Source organism: Ictalurus furcatus, chromosome 3 (genome assembly GCF_023375685.1).
Source record: "Ictalurus furcatus strain D&B chromosome 3, Billie_1.0, whole genome shotgun sequence".
Classification (NCBI taxonomy): Eukaryota; Metazoa; Chordata; class Actinopteri; order Siluriformes; family Ictaluridae; genus Ictalurus; species Ictalurus furcatus.
The window spans coordinates 35,703,598-35,725,167 of NC_071257.1; the positions used below are offsets into that span (position 1 = coordinate 35,703,598).

The 21,570-nt window shown below is 40.4% G+C and overlaps 1 protein-coding gene and 1 long non-coding RNA gene across 4 annotated transcripts; one reads left to right on the forward strand and one right to left on the reverse strand.

Moving 5' to 3' along the window:
• Window positions 1-753: 753 nt before the first annotated feature.
• Window positions 754-1,852, reverse strand: LOC128606130 (uncharacterized). Its single transcript, XR_008385633.1, has 4 exons — window positions 1,476-1,852; window positions 1,360-1,391; window positions 1,033-1,116; window positions 754-884 (listed from the first exon to the last, which is right to left on the reverse strand). It is a non-coding gene; the product is annotated as an uncharacterized LOC128606130 (long non-coding RNA).
• Window positions 803-20,135, forward strand: irf2a (interferon regulatory factor 2a). Of its 3 annotated transcripts, none has more exons than XM_053622162.1 (9): window positions 807-987; window positions 1,872-1,965; window positions 2,108-2,207; window positions 3,169-3,345; window positions 10,852-10,889; window positions 10,982-11,078; window positions 11,206-11,370; window positions 13,312-13,352; window positions 14,716-20,135. In XM_053622162.1, the coding sequence occupies exons 2-9, from the start codon at window positions 1,879-1,881 to the stop codon at window positions 14,980-14,982; spliced, it is 972 nt and encodes a 323-aa protein (XP_053478137.1). In that variant the 5' UTR covers window positions 807-987; window positions 1,872-1,878; the 3' UTR covers window positions 14,983-20,135. The 3 variants fall into 3 exon arrangements, 2 of the variants coding, with proteins under 2 accessions (XP_053478137.1, XP_053478136.1); XM_053622161.1 differs by having other exon boundaries at window positions 811-987; window positions 1,869-1,965; XR_008385632.1 differs by lacking the exons at window positions 10,852-10,889; window positions 10,982-11,078; window positions 11,206-11,370; window positions 13,312-13,352; window positions 14,716-20,135 and adding exons at window positions 8,177-9,154; window positions 9,344-9,514 and having other exon boundaries at window positions 803-987; window positions 1,869-1,965.
• Window positions 20,136-21,570: the final 1,435 nt, after the last annotated feature.

The window sequence follows — 21,570 nt, forward strand, 5'->3', positions numbered from 1 at the left end:
TCAAACAACGTTCTTAAATGTCCGAGTCAGCCATTTGACCTCAACCCAAATGAGCTGCTTTTCACTTCCTGAAGACAAAACTGAAGGCAGAAAGACCGACAAACAAGCAGCAAAGGAAGGCAGATGCGCTAAAGACCAGGCGAAGCATCTCAAGGGACGAACCTCTGCGTTTGGTGATGTCCACGGGTTACAGGTTGCAAACGATGTGCGTCCAAGTATTAAAAAACAATGCTAATATCTATCATTATGTTTGTTTCTTTGTTTGTTTGTCCAATTACTTTTCAGACGGTAAAAATGGTCATAATTCCTAAACAGTTCAAGTGATATATTTTTATTATTAATGCCCTCGGATTAAAGCTGAGAGTCGAGACTTCAATCGCATCTCGATCGCTTCATTTCAAACCCACTGTGTACAGAACAGAGGAAGGATGAGGAGAATCCTGCCGCTGTCCAAATACTTATGGACCTGCCTGTATCATTATATAGATTAGATAGAAATCACAGATTTTTTCTTTCCTTTTTGTGTTTTTTTATTTTTAAAATTTTTTTTAGCTATAATTATTTTCTAGGGTTGACAGATCTTTAGTAAATAAGCCTTTTTTTTTAATCATGAGTATGACAGTAAGTATCCTACTCAAAGGAAGTGAAACCAAGCAAAGCCCCTTGAAAGGCTCGTGACGTCACCGTCTCCCGGAAGTACGTCGTGTTCCAGACCACGCAGTCCGCCTCTACTCTGTGAGGTCGGTTTGAAACACAGCCAATCGCGTGCGAGCTCGCGCTGCAGCACTTCCGCAATTTATTTCACGACGACTGATCTTCACGTCTTCTCGCGTGTTATCGTCAGGGCTCTGGATTTAAGTGACACGATGGCAGAAAGACGGATCCTGTGACCAAGAGGACACACACACACACACACACACACACACACACGAACAAACCGAAACACAACACACCAGTAAGATCAGGAGCCACTGGATACTCGATTAGGTAACGCTTACTAACCAGTTCAACTAAAATCCAAAACAAACCTACTGTGAGTGTGTTCATGAATCAGAGTCATGTTCACTCCTTCTCCAGGTTCTGAACAGGTCCTGCACTTTCACATGCTGATGAAACCTGAAGAGTCAAAGTGTGCAGTGTTTACAATAAAACCCTGAACAGATTGGATCTACTAAATTAGCCTTATAGATTAGTGTATTATTATATATTTATTCACGTTTGTCCAAACTAAAGTGTGTTACTTCAGTTCTGAGTGTTTGTGTGTACTGTTGTTTATTTAAAGAGAAGTTGAGCAATATCTTAGTATAAGACGTCTCCTTTCGTGTGTGTGTGTGTGTGAGAGAGAGAAAGTATGTTTACTTCGTGTCCAGTGTTCTTCTGAGATTTGAAATCTGTCAAAAAAATTATTCTGTAAATGATCTAAATGGATGATTTGATGTGTTTAATGTTGTAATAATAATAATAATAATAATAACCTTTATTAATATAACACTTCTTAATTCGACTCTGGAAATCTCAGTGTTCTTTAAATATAATCGACTCAAACGTTACGGGATGTAAAAATCTCGCCGTTCTCTGTTCTTCTAATGTTTATGTTAAAGTTAATTCGAACATTTATTACCGTGTAAGTAGTGAGTCATAATATAGCGATATATTGCTGTACCTGTGTGTTTGTGTGTGCGCGCGCGTGTGTGCGCGCATGTGCTTTAGAACTTAGAATTTAGAACTTCTGCTTTGCTTTTGATTTTGTTGTTCAAAGCAACTTTTAATAGCCAGGCACAGTCACTATTCTTCTTCTTCTTCTTCCTATTATTATTATTATTATTATATATAAAAAGTGTGATAGATTATTCTGATTTTCTGAACAGCAGGGTGAAGATGCCGATCGACAGGCAGCGGATGCGTCCGTGGCTCGAGGAGCAGATAAACAGCGGTAAAATCCAGGGCCTGATCTGGGTCAATAAGGTGAGAGAGACACACAGAGAGAGAGAGAGAGAGAGAGAGAGAGGTTCCTCTACCCTAAAGCACTAACATGACATCAGATCAATTTCACTTTATTTGTCCAAAACTACAAAAGACTGATTTTATGCCACACTTTTATTAACAGGAGGAAAAGATATTCCAGATCCCGTGGATACACGCCGCCCGGCACGGCTGGGAATTGGATAAAGACGCTCCGCTCTTTATGAACTGGGCCGTTCACACAGGTATCTCCACAGGGGGTTCATTTCTTTTGTAAAGTACACATTGTACGTTCTATAGAAGAAAAAAAAAAATAGCTATCCAACTCGAAATATTCATGAAATATCGATTGAGTTCAGATCAGACTTGAAGTCATTCATTTGCTATCTGAAACATTTGCAGTTTTATTACGGAGACTCATTTTTTTTTACGTTTTTAAACATTTTCTTGATTATGTGGAATGTACAGATAAATGATTAGTAAATTAGTAAAGTGGGTTGTTTATATGAAAAAAATTGAAGAGATTGTAAAGATGTATAAGCTTAGTAAATGCTGTAAAAATGCTACATTTTGGTATGTTAATGTTAATATGTCAATTAAATATTCCTCATTAATGAAACATTTTTGCCATGGTCCCCCCCCCCCCCAAACAAAAATAGTGTTTAAATATATTTTATGTTGTATAAAATCTGATCAATCTTGCTGAAAGTCTAAATAATGAGTCTATCGGAGATGATAACCATACGACGACAAGCTGTAAAGAAAACTAATAAATAATCCTAATGCAGCCTGTAGTGCTGGGCATGCTGAGGGCTGAAAGTGCAGAACATTTCCTTATTGCAGAAAGAACTCCAGAGAAATGTTCACTGCCAATGTCGTGCACTGAAAACAAAAGTAGTCTAAGATCTGCCAAGCCAGCCAGAAGAAAGAATGAAGCCTTTATTTGTCACATTTACACTACAGCACAGTGAAATTCTTTTCTTCGCATACCCCAGCATGTCAGGAAGCTGGAGTCAGAGCCAAGGGTCAGCCATGATACATCGCCCCCGGAGCAGGGAGGGTTAAGGCCCTTGCTCAAGGGCTCAACAGTGACAGCTTGGCAGTGCTGGGGCCCGAAACCCCGACCTTCCGATCAGTAACAGAGCCTTAACCGTTGAACTGCGGAATAAATGTGACTCATTTCTTTTCATGTGCGCTTTCCTGTAGGAAAATACCATCCTGGAGTGGACAAACCTGACCCGAAGACATGGAAGGCAAACTTCCGCTGTGCCATGAACTCCTTGGCGGACATAGAGGAAGTAAAAGATAAGAGTATGAAAAGTGGAAGCAATGCATTCAGGATGTATCGCATGCTTTCTCCGTCAGAAAGAGCAGTCAAGAAAGGTACTGCATGTATATTTATAGTTTAGTGTGTGCCTAATTATTTTATCCAAAGCTTTTATCCTTGTGAGGTAGAACGGAATTCCAAACATAAAGCTATTACAGCAGAATCCAATCCAAAGCTTGTATGTATGAGTACAGGGCATTATCGGGAACTTTTATTAGCCAAGAGGTACAAAGGGATGTCAACATTAATTCCAGTTAGGATAAAATCAGTCTTTACAGCTCTGACTCTTGATTGGTTCCGGTCCTTAAGGCTCTGATACTTCATTGGTTCCAGTCTTTAGGTCTCTGATGCTTGATTGGTTCCAGTCTTTAGGTCTCTGATACTTCATTGGTTCCAGTCTTTAGGTCTCTGATGCTTGATTGGTTCCAGTCTTTAGGTCTCTGATACTTCATTGGTTCCAGTTTTTAGGTCTCTAATACTTGATTGGTTCCAGTCTTTAGGTCTCTGATACTTGATTGGTTCCAGTCTTTAGGTCTCTGATACTTGATTGGTGACAGTTCTTAAGGCTGTAACTCTTGATTGGTTCCATCTTTCGGATGAGACGTTAAACTGAGCTCCTGACTGTCTGTGGTCATTAAAAATCCCCCATCGGCCCTTTCTATCATGGGCCACCTAATAATCTGATCATCTGAAGGCTCTGACTCTTGATTGGTTCCAGTCTTTAAGGCTCTGGCACTCGATTGGTTCCAGTTTGTAAGGTTCTGACTCTTGATTGGTGACCGATTTACTGATTAGTACTCCACTCTCTCTGTTTATCTTTTGATTAATAATCATTTAATTGACCAAAAAGAAGAGTGTGTGTGTGTATGTGCATGTGTACAGTATCTCACCAAAGTGAGTACACCCCTCACATTTGTGTAAATATTTGGTTATATCTTGTCATGTGACAACACTGAAGAAATGACACTTTGCTACAATGTAAAGTAGTGAGTGTACAGCTTGTGTAACAGTGTAAATTTGCTGTCCCCTCAAAATAACTCAACACACAGCCATTAATGTCTAAACCGCTGGCAACAAAAGTGAGTACACCCCTAAGTGAAAATGTGCAAATTGGGCCCAAAGTGTCAATATTTTGTGTGGCCACCATTATTCTCCAGCACTGCCTTAACCCTCTTGGGCATGGAGTTCACCAGAGCTTCACAGGTTCCACTGGAGTCCTCTTCCACCCCTCCATGATGACATCACGGAGCTGGTGGATGTTAGAGACCTTGTGCTCTGTTACACAAGCTGTACACGCACTACTTTACATTGTAGCAAAGTGTCATTTCTTCAGTGTTGTCACATGAAAAGATATAATCAAATATTTACAAAAATGTGAGGGATGTACTCACTTTTGTGAGATACTCTATGTGTGTGTGCACGTATGTGTGCGCGTGTGTAATATTATATTATGATAAAAAAAAAAGTTCCCAACCACATGTGAAGCAGTGTGCTGAAGACTTACGCCTGCTGTGGGTTGTTATTCAGGTTATCCTCCCTAGACACCGGTGACCTTGGGTCTTGGGTAGGGAGGGTTCGTAAGGAAGACAGAGGAATGTTACAGGGCAGTCGGATGAAGAGACATCATGAAGCGATGTCCTGTATTTGTATGTATTTGACGCTTCAGTAAAAATCCATCTCCAGCCTTAAGTTTTGCGCTCGTCTTCATCTGGAGAAACCGAACAATTCGGGAAAGCCAGCAGGATATGACTGAGATGCTGTGAAGGCTTTTTTTCTACAGATAAATCAGAGGTAAGCTGTAACCTGTCCACCTTTTTCCCTGCTATGGAGCATCTCAAAACAGCAACAGTAAACCTGAAGCTTAATTGTACTTTGGCTGCAGGGGGAATTCTTAGCACTGATTGCTCAGAGTATATATCGATTTCCTGGAACGATGCAAAGTGAATTTGGATGTCTGTGGAGTCGGGTGTCTGATTACAGACTGTTGTAATGCTGAGAGTGCTGTGATTGGCTGAGGCATGAGTGCAAGATATTACAAAGACATATGGATGTAGTGTATAAAAACTTTCCCCAAAATTGCGCTGCTCATTTTGGGGGAAAAATGTTGAAAAGTGTTTCGTTCCTTTGTCTTGTGTGACGTCTGTCTGACGTTTTAAAACATTTAAAAAGCTGTGAGTGTAGAGACAGAGAGGAACGATTTACGGCGGGAGATAATCTTTGAATTTATGGCCGTGAGCAGAGAAGTTGATATGCAGGATGAACTTGGAGAGAAGATTGGAGAGAGATGAGGAAGACTAAGAACATAAAAGATGAAATACTGCCAGAAACAGACATCCAGACTCTGAAACAGAAAAGACTCTTCAAGCAGAAGCAGTTGCAAGCGAAAAAGTTGGAAATAGAAATTTCTGCATTTTGCTCCGCCCCTACTCTGATAAAGAGCACTGCCTCGGACAGAGGAAACCGCGGGTAAACAACAGCTTCTCTCAGAAGCTGAACTGATAAACTGCAACGATCCAGATGAAGCAAGAAAGATACAACGCAAATGGCAAGTCACAGCGAGTCCGAGCAGACACAACACGAGTGTGAAAGTTCTACCCGCGATTACGCTGATGAAATCGACCGAGATCTCTCCAAAGATAAACACAGAAGACGAGAAGTGACTCATCGACATCAAATGCCTGCATCAGTTGACGTTTAATAAAACGAGAAAAGATGTAATACATCGTCTGGAAGACGGGATGAACCCGTGGAGTGATCTCCGTCTATTTATAATAAACATTTATATGATGGTGTGGTGATCTGGACAATCTGAACTTGCTAGAGCCCTGGATAAAGTCACTCAACAGTCACGACACGTGAAGTATGAATGAGCCTTTTGCGATGTATGTAGTCATCAGAAATGACAACATGGATGACCGCAAGCATGGGGCGATGACGCGAGCTTTCCCGAATGGAACCAAGACGGAGTCTGCCAAATGACTTCAAACTCACTAACCTTAGCTCGGACTCGGTGGGAACTCATGAAGAGTCAGAGCAGTAGAAGTGACCAATGAGAAGCCTATAGAACAAATGTAGGCAGTGATTCTGTGTCATTCACAGACTTTAAGGCTGACGTTCATGGTTAGTTATTACTGTTATCGTTTGGTTAAATATACTCTAAAGCTCGGTTTAGAAAGCGTTTAAGGTTTTCAGTTTCTCTCTCTTGGATAGCGTTAGCATTTTAGGCTCCGACTCTCGTTTAGTTGCGTTTGAAATGATGGTTTATGGGAATGTCCTGGCTGTGAAGCTGGGGATTTCCAACAGAGGGAGTTGGGAGGGGTAACTTTCTGCAAACATCTGCCTTATCCACAAAAGTGAGCTTTTCTGATGAAACGACTCGGACGTCTCAGTGTACAGACTCGGCAAATTCCAAAAAGGGGTCTGAATCTTGGACCACCAAGATGCACTACGGCGTAGTGTTTTGTGTTGGTTAAGAAGTCAAGCAGAATCTAATCTTCAGTGTAGAGCTGTTCAAGCAGAGCGCACTGCGAGTTCCATGATTATAATGCACATGAAATATCAAAATTAATACTCTTTTATATATTGAATCTTTCTCAGAGTAAAAAAAAAAATGGCCACCTGGTAGGGTCGGGCGATATCTTATCGTTTGCGATATACCGGTAGAAATTCTCCCAACAATAAGAATTAGTCTTGCCGTGATTATTACAATAAAGCCTCGTTGACGATGTATTTGTGTGCGGCGGTGTGCGACCTGTTCGCAGCTCACGTGCAGAGCGAAAACAGTATGCCGGAAGGCGGACGAGAAGCTGAGGAGGAGTTCATCGCTAAACGAGGAGCTACCTCTACAATCTGGAACTGCTTTGTTTACAGAAAATCAGTTTTATTTTTAAAACTCTCACGATCACAGCTATCATTTCTAGCCAAAAACTGTGGCGCACGGTACTATATTTATATCATCGCTGATATCGTTATCGCAATAAATACCAGGAAATATCGTGATCTAGTTTTAAGTCCATATCGCCCATCCCTACCACCTGGTTTCTTCAAGCTGGTACCACCGAACTCCTCAGTTCCATTCTGTGGAACATGATTTTAAAATAATCCTGTCAGTCTGTGAGGTTTGGTAAAAGTGGCTACTTGAGCAACCTGATAAAGGAAGTTGATACACAAATGGAGAAGTAAAAATACCAGGATGTGGCCAGTCTTTGGGGTAATGATATTAAATCTGTATATATTTTACGTTTGTCGAAACACTGGGTGGTTTTTTCAGCGTGTCTTTATTTGCTTTTGCTAGTTTTTATAGCTCTCGCACGAACAGTTCCAATACTCAAGAACCGAGAACGGTTAAAATGAAACACTTACCCAGATACCCAGAGGCAGGATTCATCACTACAGCATTAAACATTAAAATCTGATTTAGAAAAATCTCTGATGCAATCGTGGAATATTTATTTAGTACGAGCAGTCGCTAATATATAATCGTAACTGCAGTCAGCCGAGTCAGATCGCTAACAAGAACCTCTGGAGGTGACTTTAAGTTACTGGAATCTGCCAGCACTACAGTCCCCTCCGAAACTATTGGAACAGCAAGCAATTCAATTGTTTTTGCTGTGGACTGAAGATGTTTGGGTTTGAGATCCAATGAATATGAGAAGGGAGTTTCAGCTTTTATTTCCTGGTATTTATATGTAGACGTGTTATACGACACAGAACACAGCACATTTTGTATCAGACCACCCAATTTGTAGGCAGGCAAAAATATTGGAACATGTGACTGATAGTTGTGTCCTGTTAGATTGATCGTTTAAACAGTAAATAGCCCCGAACATCTACTCTTGGTTTTAGGCTTCGGTTTCACCTGTGCAGACTTCTTTTGTTGTTAAAAAGGATAAACCAACATGAAGATCAGAGAGCTGTGTCTGGGAGAAAAGTGGGCCGTTTTGAAGAAAAGAGGGAAAATCTATCATAGGCATTGTACAAATATTGTGCATAGCCAATACAACAATCTGGAATGTCCTGAAAAAGAAAGAAACCGCTGGTGTACTGAGGAACAGACATCGAACGGGTCGACCAAGGAAAACAACAACAGCTGATGACAAACATTGTGAGAACTGTGAAGAAAAACCCAAAAACACCAGTTAGTGACATCACCGACATCCTCCACAGGGCAGGGTGAAGGTGTCGCAATCCACCGTTCAAAGAAGACTTCGAGAGCAGAAATATAGAGGCCACACAACAAGATGGAAACCGCTCATCAGCAGTGAGAATCAGAAAATCAGACTGGAATTCACAAAGAAATACAGAGACGATCCACAAAAGTTCTGGAACCGAGAAGAACCTCTACCAAAGTGATGGAAAGACCAAAGTGTGGAGAAAGAAATGATCTGCTCATGATCCAGAACATACACACTCATCTGTGGAACATGGTGGAGGTAGTGTCATGGCTTGGGCTTGCATGGCTGCTTCTAGAACATTCTCACTAATCTTTATTGATGATGGACTCATGATGGAGCAGCAGACTGAATTCAGAAGTCTACAGGAACGTTTTATCTGCAGATTTACAGAGAAACGTATCCGAATGAATCAGGAGGAACTTCATCATGCAGCAAGACGACGATCCAAACACACTTCCACCTCAACACAGGACTTCATCAGGGGGAAAGTGGAAGGGTTTAGACTGGACAAGTCCATCACCAGACCTTCACCCAACTGATCAGCATCTCACCTCCTGAAGAGGAGACTGAAGGGAGAAACCCCCCGAAACAAACAACTACTGAAAGAAGCTGGGGTAAACACCTGGAAAAGCAACACAAAAGAAGAAACCAGCAGTTTTTGTGATGTCAGTGAGTCACAGGCTCGATGCAGGTATTACAAACAAGCGATACTGAATCAAATATTAGGTATTTACTTTCATTTACTTCAAAACTGATCTGTTCCTATAATTTTGATACAAAGCTTCTATGTTTTATGTTGTTTAACACATGTAGATGTAAATACCAGGAGATCCTAAACTCTCCTTCTCAGTTCATTCATACAAGCTGATGTCTTTCACAGAATGCAAATCTGCTATTTGCATACAGGAAAGAGACCAGCGTGCTGCACCTTTAATATCGTGAACTCAACCTTAACATCCAGGATTAAAGCTTGTGAGACTTCTCCTTTGTTAAAACAACACCAGTACTGCAGATTGGATTTTCTCTCCCAGCAGCACTGACAGGAGCGCAGGTTTATATCAATGCGCTCTTTCTAATACGTTATCGTTTCTATAGTAACGGCTCATTCACAGGGACTTCTGCAGCTGATGTTCCATATAAATGCTTTTTTTTTTTTTTTTAAACGTGGGTGTGTGTTTATTTAGATTTTTTTTTGGAAGGAGTCTACAGTGTCAGCGCTTTGTAACCTTGTAACACGTTAGCTAAGTCCATGTGCAATAATGCGAGCGATGGAATGAAAATGCCTTAAAAACGTTTGCTAACTTCCCAAACTCATTTCCATGCAATATAGGATAAACCCATCCTGTGGTAAATTCGTTACGTAATTTCTGTACGTTTTTCATATACTGTACGCACACGTGCCTTTTTTTCTCCCTCGCTACGTGATACAGGTTAGCATAAATATAACGGACAGAACCCTGTACACGACGATCTACAGAGTGCTGATCAATACCGGCTACTTGTCACGTTACAAAACGCTGCCCATTAAATAAAATCCTCGCGTTATTTCCTGTAATTAAACTAAGAAAGCGGTGTGAATTTTTTACGACGTTTAATTTACCGATAAATGCTAACGCTAATCAGAAACAAATGATTGGTTGATCTAGCTATCTAAAATACCTCCAGTACCGACTACAGTTTCTGTTGCGTACATCTGCAAACGTTTCAGATGATTGAAAAGGCTATGTTCCCACATGCTGTTCACTAGAGCAACGTGAAGGTGACGCGTTGTACAGCCAGCTGATGTTAGCTAGCTAGCTAAAACACAGAGTGAAGTAACAAAAACACACATTTTATCATTTAACTTTTTTACTTCTGCGTGCTTTTGCTGTGTGTATTTTTGTCTCTCGGGCACCGAGTGGTGTTTTCGGGTTGTCCGGCTGTGATATTTTAAGAACGAGCGGCTGAACGTTTGTAGGATTTTATATGTAAGAATTCCGAACAGGGTCAGAGGTCACAACAAGTGCAAATGTCTGAAGTAGTTTTTCTTCAGCAGCTTCCTTCCTGTTTGAAGTATATTTTAAGGGTGGTTTGGTATGGGTTTGATTATATGATATTAATATGGTCTGTGTTAACATTAGATCGCTGAGACCTTCAGCGTTTCTTATCGCTAGCTAGCTAGCTGAGAAGCTGAAATACTACCGACCCCCCCACCCCACCTCACCCCACCTCACCCCACCTCACCCCACCTCACCCCACCATCTTGATGATGTATGACCGATGTACCAGTGACGATGTGTATTGTATGCATCTAAAAACCTCCACAGAATCCAATCGGACAAAAATCGTACAGACTGCAGCTTCAAGTATTGTCTGTGTTGTGTGTTTTATTTTTTATTTTTATTTTAGCAAAGAAGAAAAAGATGGAACGGGATGCGAAAGCGAAAGTAAGCACACCTGAGTTTAGTTGAAGAATATGGAGAATGTGCGTGTTTGGGTTTTTTTTATGTCCTAAAATCCGGATGGCGTTTATTTTTAGGGCCCTGTACAGAGACGGAAAGCTAAGAACAGCGAGCCGGAGAGAGAGTTGGAGTCGAAGGAAGACACGCTGCCGGACAGCACTGTAGCATTAACGGGTGAGGTTCTCCGACCATGTCACGTTCACACACACGTGTTTGTTTGTTTGTTTGTTTTAGTTTTAGTCAGTATGAACGAGCTAAAGTTCAGAGTGTGACCGCGTCCCGTCGCGTCTCTCCTCGGCAGAACCGGACCGAAACCCGGATCTCAGCTCGCCGAGTAAGACCACGATGAGTTACCTCCCAGACGTCTGCGCTGTTGTGGAGGTCACCACTGAGAACGAGGAGTCAGCAGTCAGCTCCACGCAGATCCCATACAGCTTCCAGATCTCCCCCGTGTCGTGTTACGCTGGTACGTTCCGTTCGTACACGCCCACTGTGACACGCCCACTCGGAGGGTTTAGCAGTTCCAGGTTCTTTATACAACATTTTATCATTTAACTTTTTTTTTTTTGGCATGATAAAACACTTTCTATTGACACTAAAATGATTTATGTATACACTCTGCCAGTCAAAAGTTTTTGAACCCCTTGTATTAAGATTTTTGGTTAAACTTCAAGAAATGGATTCCAGTTTAGTATTTATTGTTTTTTAGGCTCGGGTATGTTTTTAGTTTAGTTTTTAATGTTGTTGTTGTTTTTTTTTTTAGATTTTGAGATTTTTTTTAGCAGTTTTTTTCTTTTATTTAGAGATATTTTTAGTTTTAGGTGAATTACTGTAGAATTAGATGTGTTAGGTTTTTAGCGTTTTTAGTTTTGTGTTGTTTTTACATTTCGAGATGTTTTATACTGCGTTCGGTTTAAAGAGAAGAAAGTTTTTAGGTTTTTATTTTTACTTTTTAGTTGTTTTTTTTTTCCTTTTGTAGTAAGTTCTTATCTTCAGAGATCTTTTTAGTTTTGTCGTTCTTTTTTTTTATGTTTGTAGATTTAGAGATATTTTTGCGGTTTTTTTTTTTAATGTCTGGAGATAATTTTTTGTTTTGTTTTTGTGTGCTCAAGAATTACAGAATCTAAAGTAGAAAATGGGAACCGAGAAATGTTCATAAAAAATTGAGGTGACGGGTAAATGGCAGATGTGAATCACTCTAATTTGCACATAAACATCTGTTTGTGTTAGAGGTCATGCTAACCCTGTCTAACATCAACTGTAAGACAGCTGTTACACCACAGCGCTGCTGAATTCTGGATTCTGATTGGTCAGGAGGTGTTGATAAATTATCTAGAACAGTAGCGCAGGTTCACATTAATGCACTCGCTCTGATACGTCATCGTTTCTATAGTAACGGCTCGTTCACGGACTCCGAAACCTGTGTAATTGTTGATATGGTGAAGTTCTCTGTAATGAGGCATTTATTCAACATTTATGGAAGGAGTCTCCGGTGTCAGAAACGTACACTGACCCTTTGCTGTTGTATAAGAGAGGAATAAAACACGTGGAGAGTGCAGGTATAGGGGATTCATTTACTTTGTGATGGTAACAGTAACTAAGCGGGCTGAAAATAGTGTCGCTGAAGAACTGGAAGGAGAACTGAGAAATGTTTGTCGTTTTAGTCAGAAGAAGAACAGGCCACTGATCTGGAACATTATTTAAATAGACTTGACAGGAATTAAACTGAAGTCTATGGAGTGTAATGGTTAAAGCTATACAGCTATATAACCCTTTAGAATTTTCTAGATTTCTGCATAAATATGAGCTAAAACGTCATCAGATTTTCACACACGTCCTAAATGTAGACGAAGAGAACCCGATTAAAGGAGACAAAACTATTAAACTTGGGCATTTTATTTTTTTGAGGAAATTGATCCAATGTTACACATCTGTGAGTGGAAAAAGAGATGTTTTTAATTTATGTTTAGTGATATAATTTCTTTTCTTTTTTTTAAAGTTTGTAATGATTTTTAGATTGAAATTTTTCATTTTAGTTTTTGGTCTGTTGTTTTTTTTTTGTTTTTTTTTTTAGCTTTACAGATATTTTTTATTTATATTCACAGGTTTTTTTTTTAAAGGTTAGAGATATTTTAATGTAAGGTTTGGTGATTTTTTTTTTTTTTTAAAAGTACTTTGTAGTGATTTTTAGGTTTTATTTTTAATTTTAGTTTATAGTGTAAATGTGAACGGTAACTGAACGGACTCGCTGTGGAAGCGAGTCCGTTCAGAAAGGTCCTCTGCTTAGTAATAAAAAGAAGTAACATTGCGAGTATTTAACATGAGAGTACTGGATGGTATTTGAGGTTGATTGTATGATGATTACGTCACGCCGAGTTGGACTCATCCTGTTGTTTTCCTTTAACAGAGAGCGACACTGAGAACACACACAGTGGGGAAGAGTCAGAGGTGTGTAAACTTTCACACTGCAGTCACACTGAATCCCTGACCACCTGACGCCTTACCTTTTACGCAGAGTCCACTAACAAGACCTGCTTTTATTTCATCCGTCAGCAAACTAATTTACTTTAACTTCTCAGACTCCAAAAACACCCGATTTGATTTTTTTAAAACAAATATACAAGGAGCCGGAGCACGAGAAACTTGAGTGTTTAATTTAAAAAAAAATAATAATAATTTTATACATCAAATTTTAAATTTTTTTATATTATTTATATTCTTTCTGTTTTAGAGAATTTTTTTTAGTTTTTGTTTTATAAGTTATTTTTAGTTTTTAGTATTTTTTTTATATTTAGAATTTTTTTTTCCTTTTTTGTAAATTAAATTTTTAGTTTTTAGCGTGGTTGTTTTTTTGTTTTTTTTTAAGGTTCCAGGATGTTTGTAGTGGGGTTTTTCTTTTTATTTAACTTTTTTAAAGAGTTTTTGGTTGAGATATTTTTAGTTTTAGGTTTTAGCATTTTTATTTCTTTTCGGTTTTCGGGTTAGTGTTTCTTAGCTTTAGAGACGTTGTAGTTTTAGCTTTGGTTTTAGTTTCAGGGTCTATTTCGAGATATTTTCAGTTTTACGTGTTTTATATTAAAGATGTTTGTAGTTCGAGTCTTTAGTATCTGTTTTAGTTTTTAGTTCTCTCGATGAGTCTGCGAGTCTTGATGGCTCTGCCGTGCGTCTGTACTTTCAGTTTAGTCCAGGTTTTTTTTTTTTGTTGTTGTCTCCTCTTCATTTCAGAGCTGCACAGTGCGTTATTTAAAACCCGGCACTAAAAACAGAATTAAAAATAGACCCCCGGTGCGATCACAGTCTTCCTGTCACACTAAAAACAAACAGTGTCATGTCTCTGAATGGATGAATCTTCACTGCTCTTATTTAATTATTATTATTATTATTATTAGCTTTTCTGTCGCACAACTGCTGACGTTTGTGTGAATAACAGTGTGCGTAGCAAAATACTGAACAGTTGTGATTATTAATAAGTGTGTTTTGTAGCCTTGCCGTTCATATTTGAGGTTTTTCCCTCTCGAACACCTCTATTAATTGGCTTATTAAATGTTCGAGGTGTGTTAAAACAGGGGAAAAAGCAGGAAATAATGAAAGGTAGGAGCATTCATAAGCTGGAATTAATTGGAATGAAGTATCGAGGGTTAAAATGTCCGTCATCTGACGTCTTGAAGGAATTTCAGAGGCACCTGTAAAGCAGTTGTTTTTCAGCGCGTGGGTTTATAACAACACAGGTTTTAATACCTGATAAAAATGAAAACAGTTCCTGGTGATAAAGCTGGTGATACAGTCTGTATTTGTTTTCTCCCACCTCCAGCCTCAGGACCTGTCCATCGGTTCGAGGCAGTCGTGCTCCTCGGTACTCAGGATCGCTCCCGGCTCTGTGGACAAATCGCTGTCGTTCAGCTCAGAAAAGACGAACTTTTGGGTGACGAGCTGCCGAGAGGACTCTCCCATGATCAGCTACGAGGCGGAGCCGTGGCGCCCGTTCCTCCCTACCCTCACCTTCGATTTCAGCGCCAGCTCCACGTCTCGTGCCAGCGTTATCATGAAAGCCGTGGACCTTTCCTCCAAAAAGACGTAGAACGGCGATTTCGCTGCTAAACAGCCGCACCGGTGTCGTTTTTTTACTCCGCGTGCATCCCTGGACAGGCGCGGTGAAGCCCCTCCCCCCCACCCCCCGGTGCTGTATTCAATCCCTGGGAGCATACAAGGTGTACTTTTCTCTGAATGTAAGGCCATGCAAAGTTAAAAGCTAGTCGAGTCGCCGACCCACAAAACAGCAATAAAGTTAAAGGTGTCACTGGCTAGCGTTAACGTCAGCTAGCTAGTATCGTTTCCGAGCGGTTTATTTTCATCCAAAAATGTTTCAGTGGGTCAGTGACCTCGGTGATCCTGAACAAGTCCATGCAGCGCCTGCGATCGATAAGTACCGGCTTTATAGACCTGTCAGGAGTAGGACATTTTAGCTCACTGTTAATAATAATAATAAATAATAATAACAAGTACCGGCCGTTAATTGCTGATTATTTTCCAAATTTAATGAAATTAAAATATTAGAAATTCGCAATTACTTTTCCTGATGATAAATTGAGTCGAGATGTCGAGTATGACGGATTATCATCACACGCCTCTTCGACACTATAATGTGGGTTTTCTTTTTTATCTCGGTGTAGGAAATCCAGCCAGGATGATTTTTTATTTTTTTTTTAATATCAGGATCGAGTTATTTAATTTTGCATGGCCTGAACCAAAGACATACCTCAACTAACTAGTACATTTGGAAGAAAAAAAGAAACAAACTTGTATAGAATTACCTCAGAGACTCACGGTTCATTGCACTCAAAGTGAAGTATTAATTACAGGATCATGGATCTTACATACGGCACAAGACTTCATCAAACCCAGCTTCTTTCATAATAGCAGGTAGGGATGCATCGATACCGACCCTGCTATCGGTAGTACTCGTTAAATAATGTTCTTACGAAGGCTCCAGTACCGTAGTCTGTTAGCAGGCGATCATGCTTCGTGACGTAATCCTACAGGACGTTGTTGCGCTAATGAACAGACGACAGGAAATTGTGCAAACTGTTCTGTATGAACAAAGTCGACGTGAGGAACTGCAACGCAAGAAGCCCGATAAAACGTCTTACGGCGTTTGAGATATGCCAGCTTGCGCTTGTGTCGAACGATACCGATAAATACTCTAACATCATAAACATGGGAAGCACAAGGAGTTCTTCGCTAACAGAACGCGCTAGCAACTAAATACAATCTTCCTCGATGTCACCTGATTGATTAATCATGCTGGTATCAATATCAATATGCATCCCTAGTAGCAAAGTTGTGCTTGCAGTTCTCAGGTAGCGGTAGAGTTATTCATATGAAAGCACAGATTGTAGATTAATGCTAAACACATGCTAATGCTAATAGATGGCCTGGTGTAAAGCAAAGTTGACAGACTGGGTTTTAACCCAAACTAACGATGATGAAATGAAGCGGGGAATCTACGACAGAGCGAAAACATTACACTACACTACACTACAGTACACGCGTCGGCTCACGTGTCCCGCTCACGTGTCCCGCTCGCTTCTGGACCAGACTGAAGGCTTGCCACACGATTGTGCGAGAAAACGATTGAATCGTCTGTACACGATATTACACTGCTACGACATCCTGCGGTAATAAATGAGACCGCCTGTAAGCTCCGCCCACAGCCGCACGCTCTCGACCGCACTCGCGATGCGCGCTCGTGTTCTGCAGTTGTTTAAATGGAGAATATTTTGTGTTCGTTAAATGTGACATGATATTTATCTAACAGTGTTCCTTCGACTTCGTATCATTACACACGTGCACCGTTAGCATCAGTTAAATATATTTATTACAGAAAATTATGCAAAACCGATTTGCGTAAAGTGTCAGATTTAACACTCTACAAGTAATAGTAATAATAATAATAATAATAATAATAATAATAATAATAATAATGATGATGATCATGATAATAAGGATGAGATTAAATACACGGTTTCTCCTCTCTTTAAACTGGAAATGGTGGAAATGCTTGCTGTCCTGTCTGCCTGTCTGTCTGTCTGTCTGTCTGCCTGCCTGTCTGCCTGCCTGTCTGTCTGCCGGCCTGTCTGTCTGCCTGCCTGTCTGTCTGTCTGTCTGCCTGCCTGCCTGTCTGTCTGCCTGCCTGCCTGTCTGTCTGTCTGCCTGCCTGTCTGTCTGTCTGCCTGTCTGCCTTTTTCGGACCGCGAACACTGAGATGCGATTTCAGATCCTCAGACTGATCCTACAGACTACGCACGTGACCCAACACGTCTTCAGTTCCCCAATCACAGTTTTACTTCCTACTTGTAGGGGTGGGGCCACGTGACATAAATATCCACCGTACTTGAAGATATTTTTATAATAAATATTATGTATCACGAGATATAAGTTTGCTAGCGTTCAGCGATACAGTAGTGCTGCATTTTCTTTAAAAAAAAAAAAAAAAAAAAAAAAAAAAAAACCAACGATATAATATCTACAAAAATAAAAAAAATTTACCTTTAAACTGAAACTTCTAGTCATTTAAAAAAAATGAATAAAAAGTACTAAAAAGGTTCAGAGGAAAATTTTTATGTCAACTCGGCTGCTTCCAGAGTTTGTAATTGCTATTTTTACCAAAAAAAAAAAAAAGGAATAAAAAATTTAGAAATAGATATCACAATGCGTTCAACGATGGTTTCTCATCAGAGCAACGACACACACACAAAAAAAACCCAAACAAACGCCTACAAGTGAGAACATTAGCAGTCGCTATACGCACATCTTCTAGCGTGAGCGTCGGTTCCGGACGATCATATCGTTTGCTGGGATGTTTTTCTTGTTTACGTGGTACGACAGGGAAGCCTTGCTTGGGAGATGTAAAATGTTTTGCACCGGGTCACCTTACCATCACGTCACACACCTTCGAAATGCTCATTACTTTATTACAGTAGAGGACTAATCTCTTAACACTCGACGAAGCAGACGTATCCGTGTGATCGCTGCAGCTCTCGAGTTCTCATGTAGTACACGGTTAGGTGTTTTTCCTGCACACACACACACACACACACACACTCGGCGTTGCCGTGAATCCGGTGTGTAGCGCCGAGAAACGCTAAACTGTCATGCAGAAATGTTCAGTAGTGCGAATCTTTTGAAGCCTTCTGCGATTTTTGCATTCGCAAGGTTTATAAATGATTAGATTTGTACATTAGGGTTTCTAATTGTGGGTGTTTTTAGATATTTTTGAACGTTTGGGAGAATGATTTCATAAACAAAATGAAATATGAATCAATAAAAACCGCTTCAATAATCTACAGGATGTGTAGCGTGTCGAAATCAATTCCTGCACCATCACAGCACTGAAGGGACCGGCGTAGACGAGACGACGAACCGCGAGGTCACGGGACACGTTCGCACGTTCACACACTCGCTCACACCTCGGGACAGTTTATCTTAGACATCCACTTACTGCCATGGGAGGAAACCGGAGAGAACCTGAAGGAAACCCACATGGACACGAGGAGAACACGTGAAACTCCACACAGACAGTAACCCGAGCGCAGGATCAACCCGAACACCCCGGAGATCTTGTCCTACTAGTTCCCACCTATAGGATGATAAATGATAGTGCCTGTAAGCCCCGCCCCCTCCATGCTCTCACATGCTCTGGACCGCACACGCGGGGCGCTCTCGCTTTCCACAGAAACCACTGAAAAATTTCACCAAAAACCGGTTTGAAAGGAAAAAAAAAGGGTTAATATAATACTCTGACCTAAAAAAATTACCCACGCGTACAAAGTTTCAAATTTAACACTTTATAAATAATATTACGTGTGACATAAATATCATATCACCATATTGAAGATTTTTTTAAATAATATACATTATGTATCATGATTTATAGATTTGATGACCAGATTCCAGCAATACAGTAGTGCTGCATTTACAGCGGATCTAAAAAGTCTACACACCCCGGTACAAAAAAAAAAAAAAAATGAAACCGAGAGAAATCATGTCAGAACCTTTTCTTTATCTTTATTGTGAACTTGCTATATATAAATTAAAGGGGGAAAAAAAAATAAGAAGAATATATATTTATATTTTTTAACATTAATAAAATGTACAATAATCTAGCAGCGTAAGTGTGCACACCCCTAAACTAATACTTAGTCGAAGCAGCTTTAGCGCTGATCACATTTGGGATCATCTTGACTCTTCTTTACAAAAGCATTTTTGTAAGATCTTTGATTGGATTCATTTTTGATCGGACTCATTAGGCCGAACCGTTCCAAAACCTCGAGCTTGTTTCGGTGAAGCCGTTCCTTTGCTGATCTGGAGGTTTGCTTGGGGGTCGTTGTCACGCTGAAACCTGAAATCCCTCTTCATCTTAAGTGTTTTAGCAGAAGCCTTAAGATGTTGTGTCAGAATTGATGGTATTTGGAGCGGTTCCTGATTCCCTCCAGCCTGATTAAAGCCCCGGTTCCAGCTGAAGAGAAACAGCACCATAGCATGATGCCGCCGCCACCGCGCTTCACCGTGGGGACGGTGTTCTTTTGATGATGTGCCGAGTTGTTTGTTTATTTGTTTGTTTATTTGCGCCAAGCATATCTTTTAGCCGAAATGTTCAACTTTGGTCTCATCAGACCACAACATTATTGGTTTTGGGAGACTGGATGTATTTCTCGCTAGCTTTAGCCGGGTTCGGATGGTTTTGTCGTGGCTGTTGTTGTTTAAAAAGGCTTCCGTCTTGCCCCCCTACCCCGTAGCCCAGAGATACGAATAATTCAGGACATCGTCGCATGTAGGTAGCAAACATTACTTGCCAGAAATCGCTGCAATTCTTTTAATGTTGCTGTAGGCATCTTGGCAGCTTCCCTGATCTTCTCATCGATTTAGAGGGACGTCCTGTCCTCAGTAATATCATCAGCTGGACTTTATTTGGGGTTAATCAGTCACTGTAATTGATGGCAGGTGTATATGAAGTAGTATTGAACATGAGTTTGAATGTGATTGGTTGATTGTGAACACTGCCACGTTCCCACGTTCCCCCATTATAAAGAGTGTGCACACCTATGCAAGCGGGGTATTGGACGTTTTGTCTTGTTTTGTTTTTTTCCCCAAAACACATTTCCGATTGTTTGTCACTTGATTTTTAATTAATGTTGCGATTTTATAATAAAGATAGAAAAGGTTCTGACATGATTTAACTTTGTTTATTTGTTTCTTTTTTTTTACATCACAAAAACCCACCATTTTAACAGGGGTGTGTAGACTTTCTATCCACTGTAAAAAGAAACTATTTTTATATCTACAAAAATGACTATAAACTGAAACGTAATTATTTTAATGAATTCTAAATGATACAATTTTTTTTACATCTATTCAGCTGCATCCAGAGTTTGTAACTGCATTTTTTTTTTATCACAATACCTGTAATACCGGTGTTGTGACTATTTGTGTTTAATTAGTTAGTTTCAGAAGCTGAATATATAGCAATGACTGATTCCCATCAGAAGCAAATTTTAAAAATGCTGGACAGGTCACGCCTACAAGTGAAAACAGTAGCAGTCGCTACACGCCCGTAGACAGACTAGGCGGACCTGACGCAGATCACTTCATATTACTTCGCGGGTGTGTACGGCTGCCAGTGGGACTGGTTCTCTTGTATTTATTGATGACGTGACTGCTGAGAAAAGCGGCAGGATGGAAGTGGAACGCTCTAAATTATTTGCTCACATTCAGCGAAATGCTTCAAAACTCATCTGGTGGAGCTTCACAGTGCAGATAGACGATGACCCGAAGCATACAAAGCAACCCAAAGGGAAGTGGAATGTTCTGCAATGGCCAAGTCAGTCACCTGACCTGAATCCAGCCGAGCTGCATTTCAGTTGCTGAAGAGCAAGCAGGAAGTGAAGAATCTGTAATGTAAGACGCCTGAGACGTGCTACAGGGAGACAGGAAGGACAGTTGATCGTCCTCGCAGTGGAAAATGACATGTAAGTATGTGTCCCTCCAGATGTGATGGAGAACTTGTAAAATGCCTTGGTGGAAGAGTGGAGGAACATCTCACAGCAAGAACTGACCAATCAGGTGCGGTCCAGCTTAAAGCAGCTGGAGAACACCAGATACTGACTGTTCCTTCTGATATCCACCTCCACTTTATTCAGGGACTCATTCTTCCATCTCTGTTCCTCAAACGTCTGAAACGTGTTCAGTTTATGTCTCAGATGTTGAATCTTTTTATGTTAATGACGAAGGGCATCGGATTTAGGTGTGGCTTCTGCTTGGTTGGAATGAAAACCTGCCACACCGGCCCTTTGTGGATAAAGATCGGACACCTCTGCCCTAGAGGGCATTTTTTTTCTACCCTAGAGGGCACTTTATAACATTTAATCTGCTGTAGGCGCGCCATAGAGGGAACGATCATGTTTTATCTACCATAAAGGCACCCATGAGAGCACTTTCAGGGAATTTTTGATCATCAAGGACCAGGACACCGAGTCTGCCAATACCTTTAGAAAGGTTAGACATTTTGTAAATGTTTGCAGTACACGTACAGCGTCGACGTGTCCCACATCTGATTTCCTGCACAAGTCCAAGCCGCAGTGCTTACATTTTAGTCTCTGATTTTTTTTCA

What these genes read in the sequence shown, in the direction of transcription:
- irf2a (XM_053622162.1), top strand. Translation starts at nt 1,879, where the DNA reads ATGCCGATCGACAGGCAGCGGATGCGTCCGTGGCTCGAGGAGCAGATA. An exon ending in CAGCACTGTAGCATTAACGG is followed by an intron (nt 11,079 to 11,205) that starts GTGAGGTTCTCC and finishes TCTCCTCGGCAG; the next exon opens with AACCGGACCGAAACCCGGAT. An exon ending in ACAGTGGGGAAGAGTCAGAG is followed by an intron (nt 13,353 to 14,715) that starts GTGTGTAAACTT and finishes TCCCACCTCCAG; the next exon opens with CCTCAGGACCTGTCCATCGG.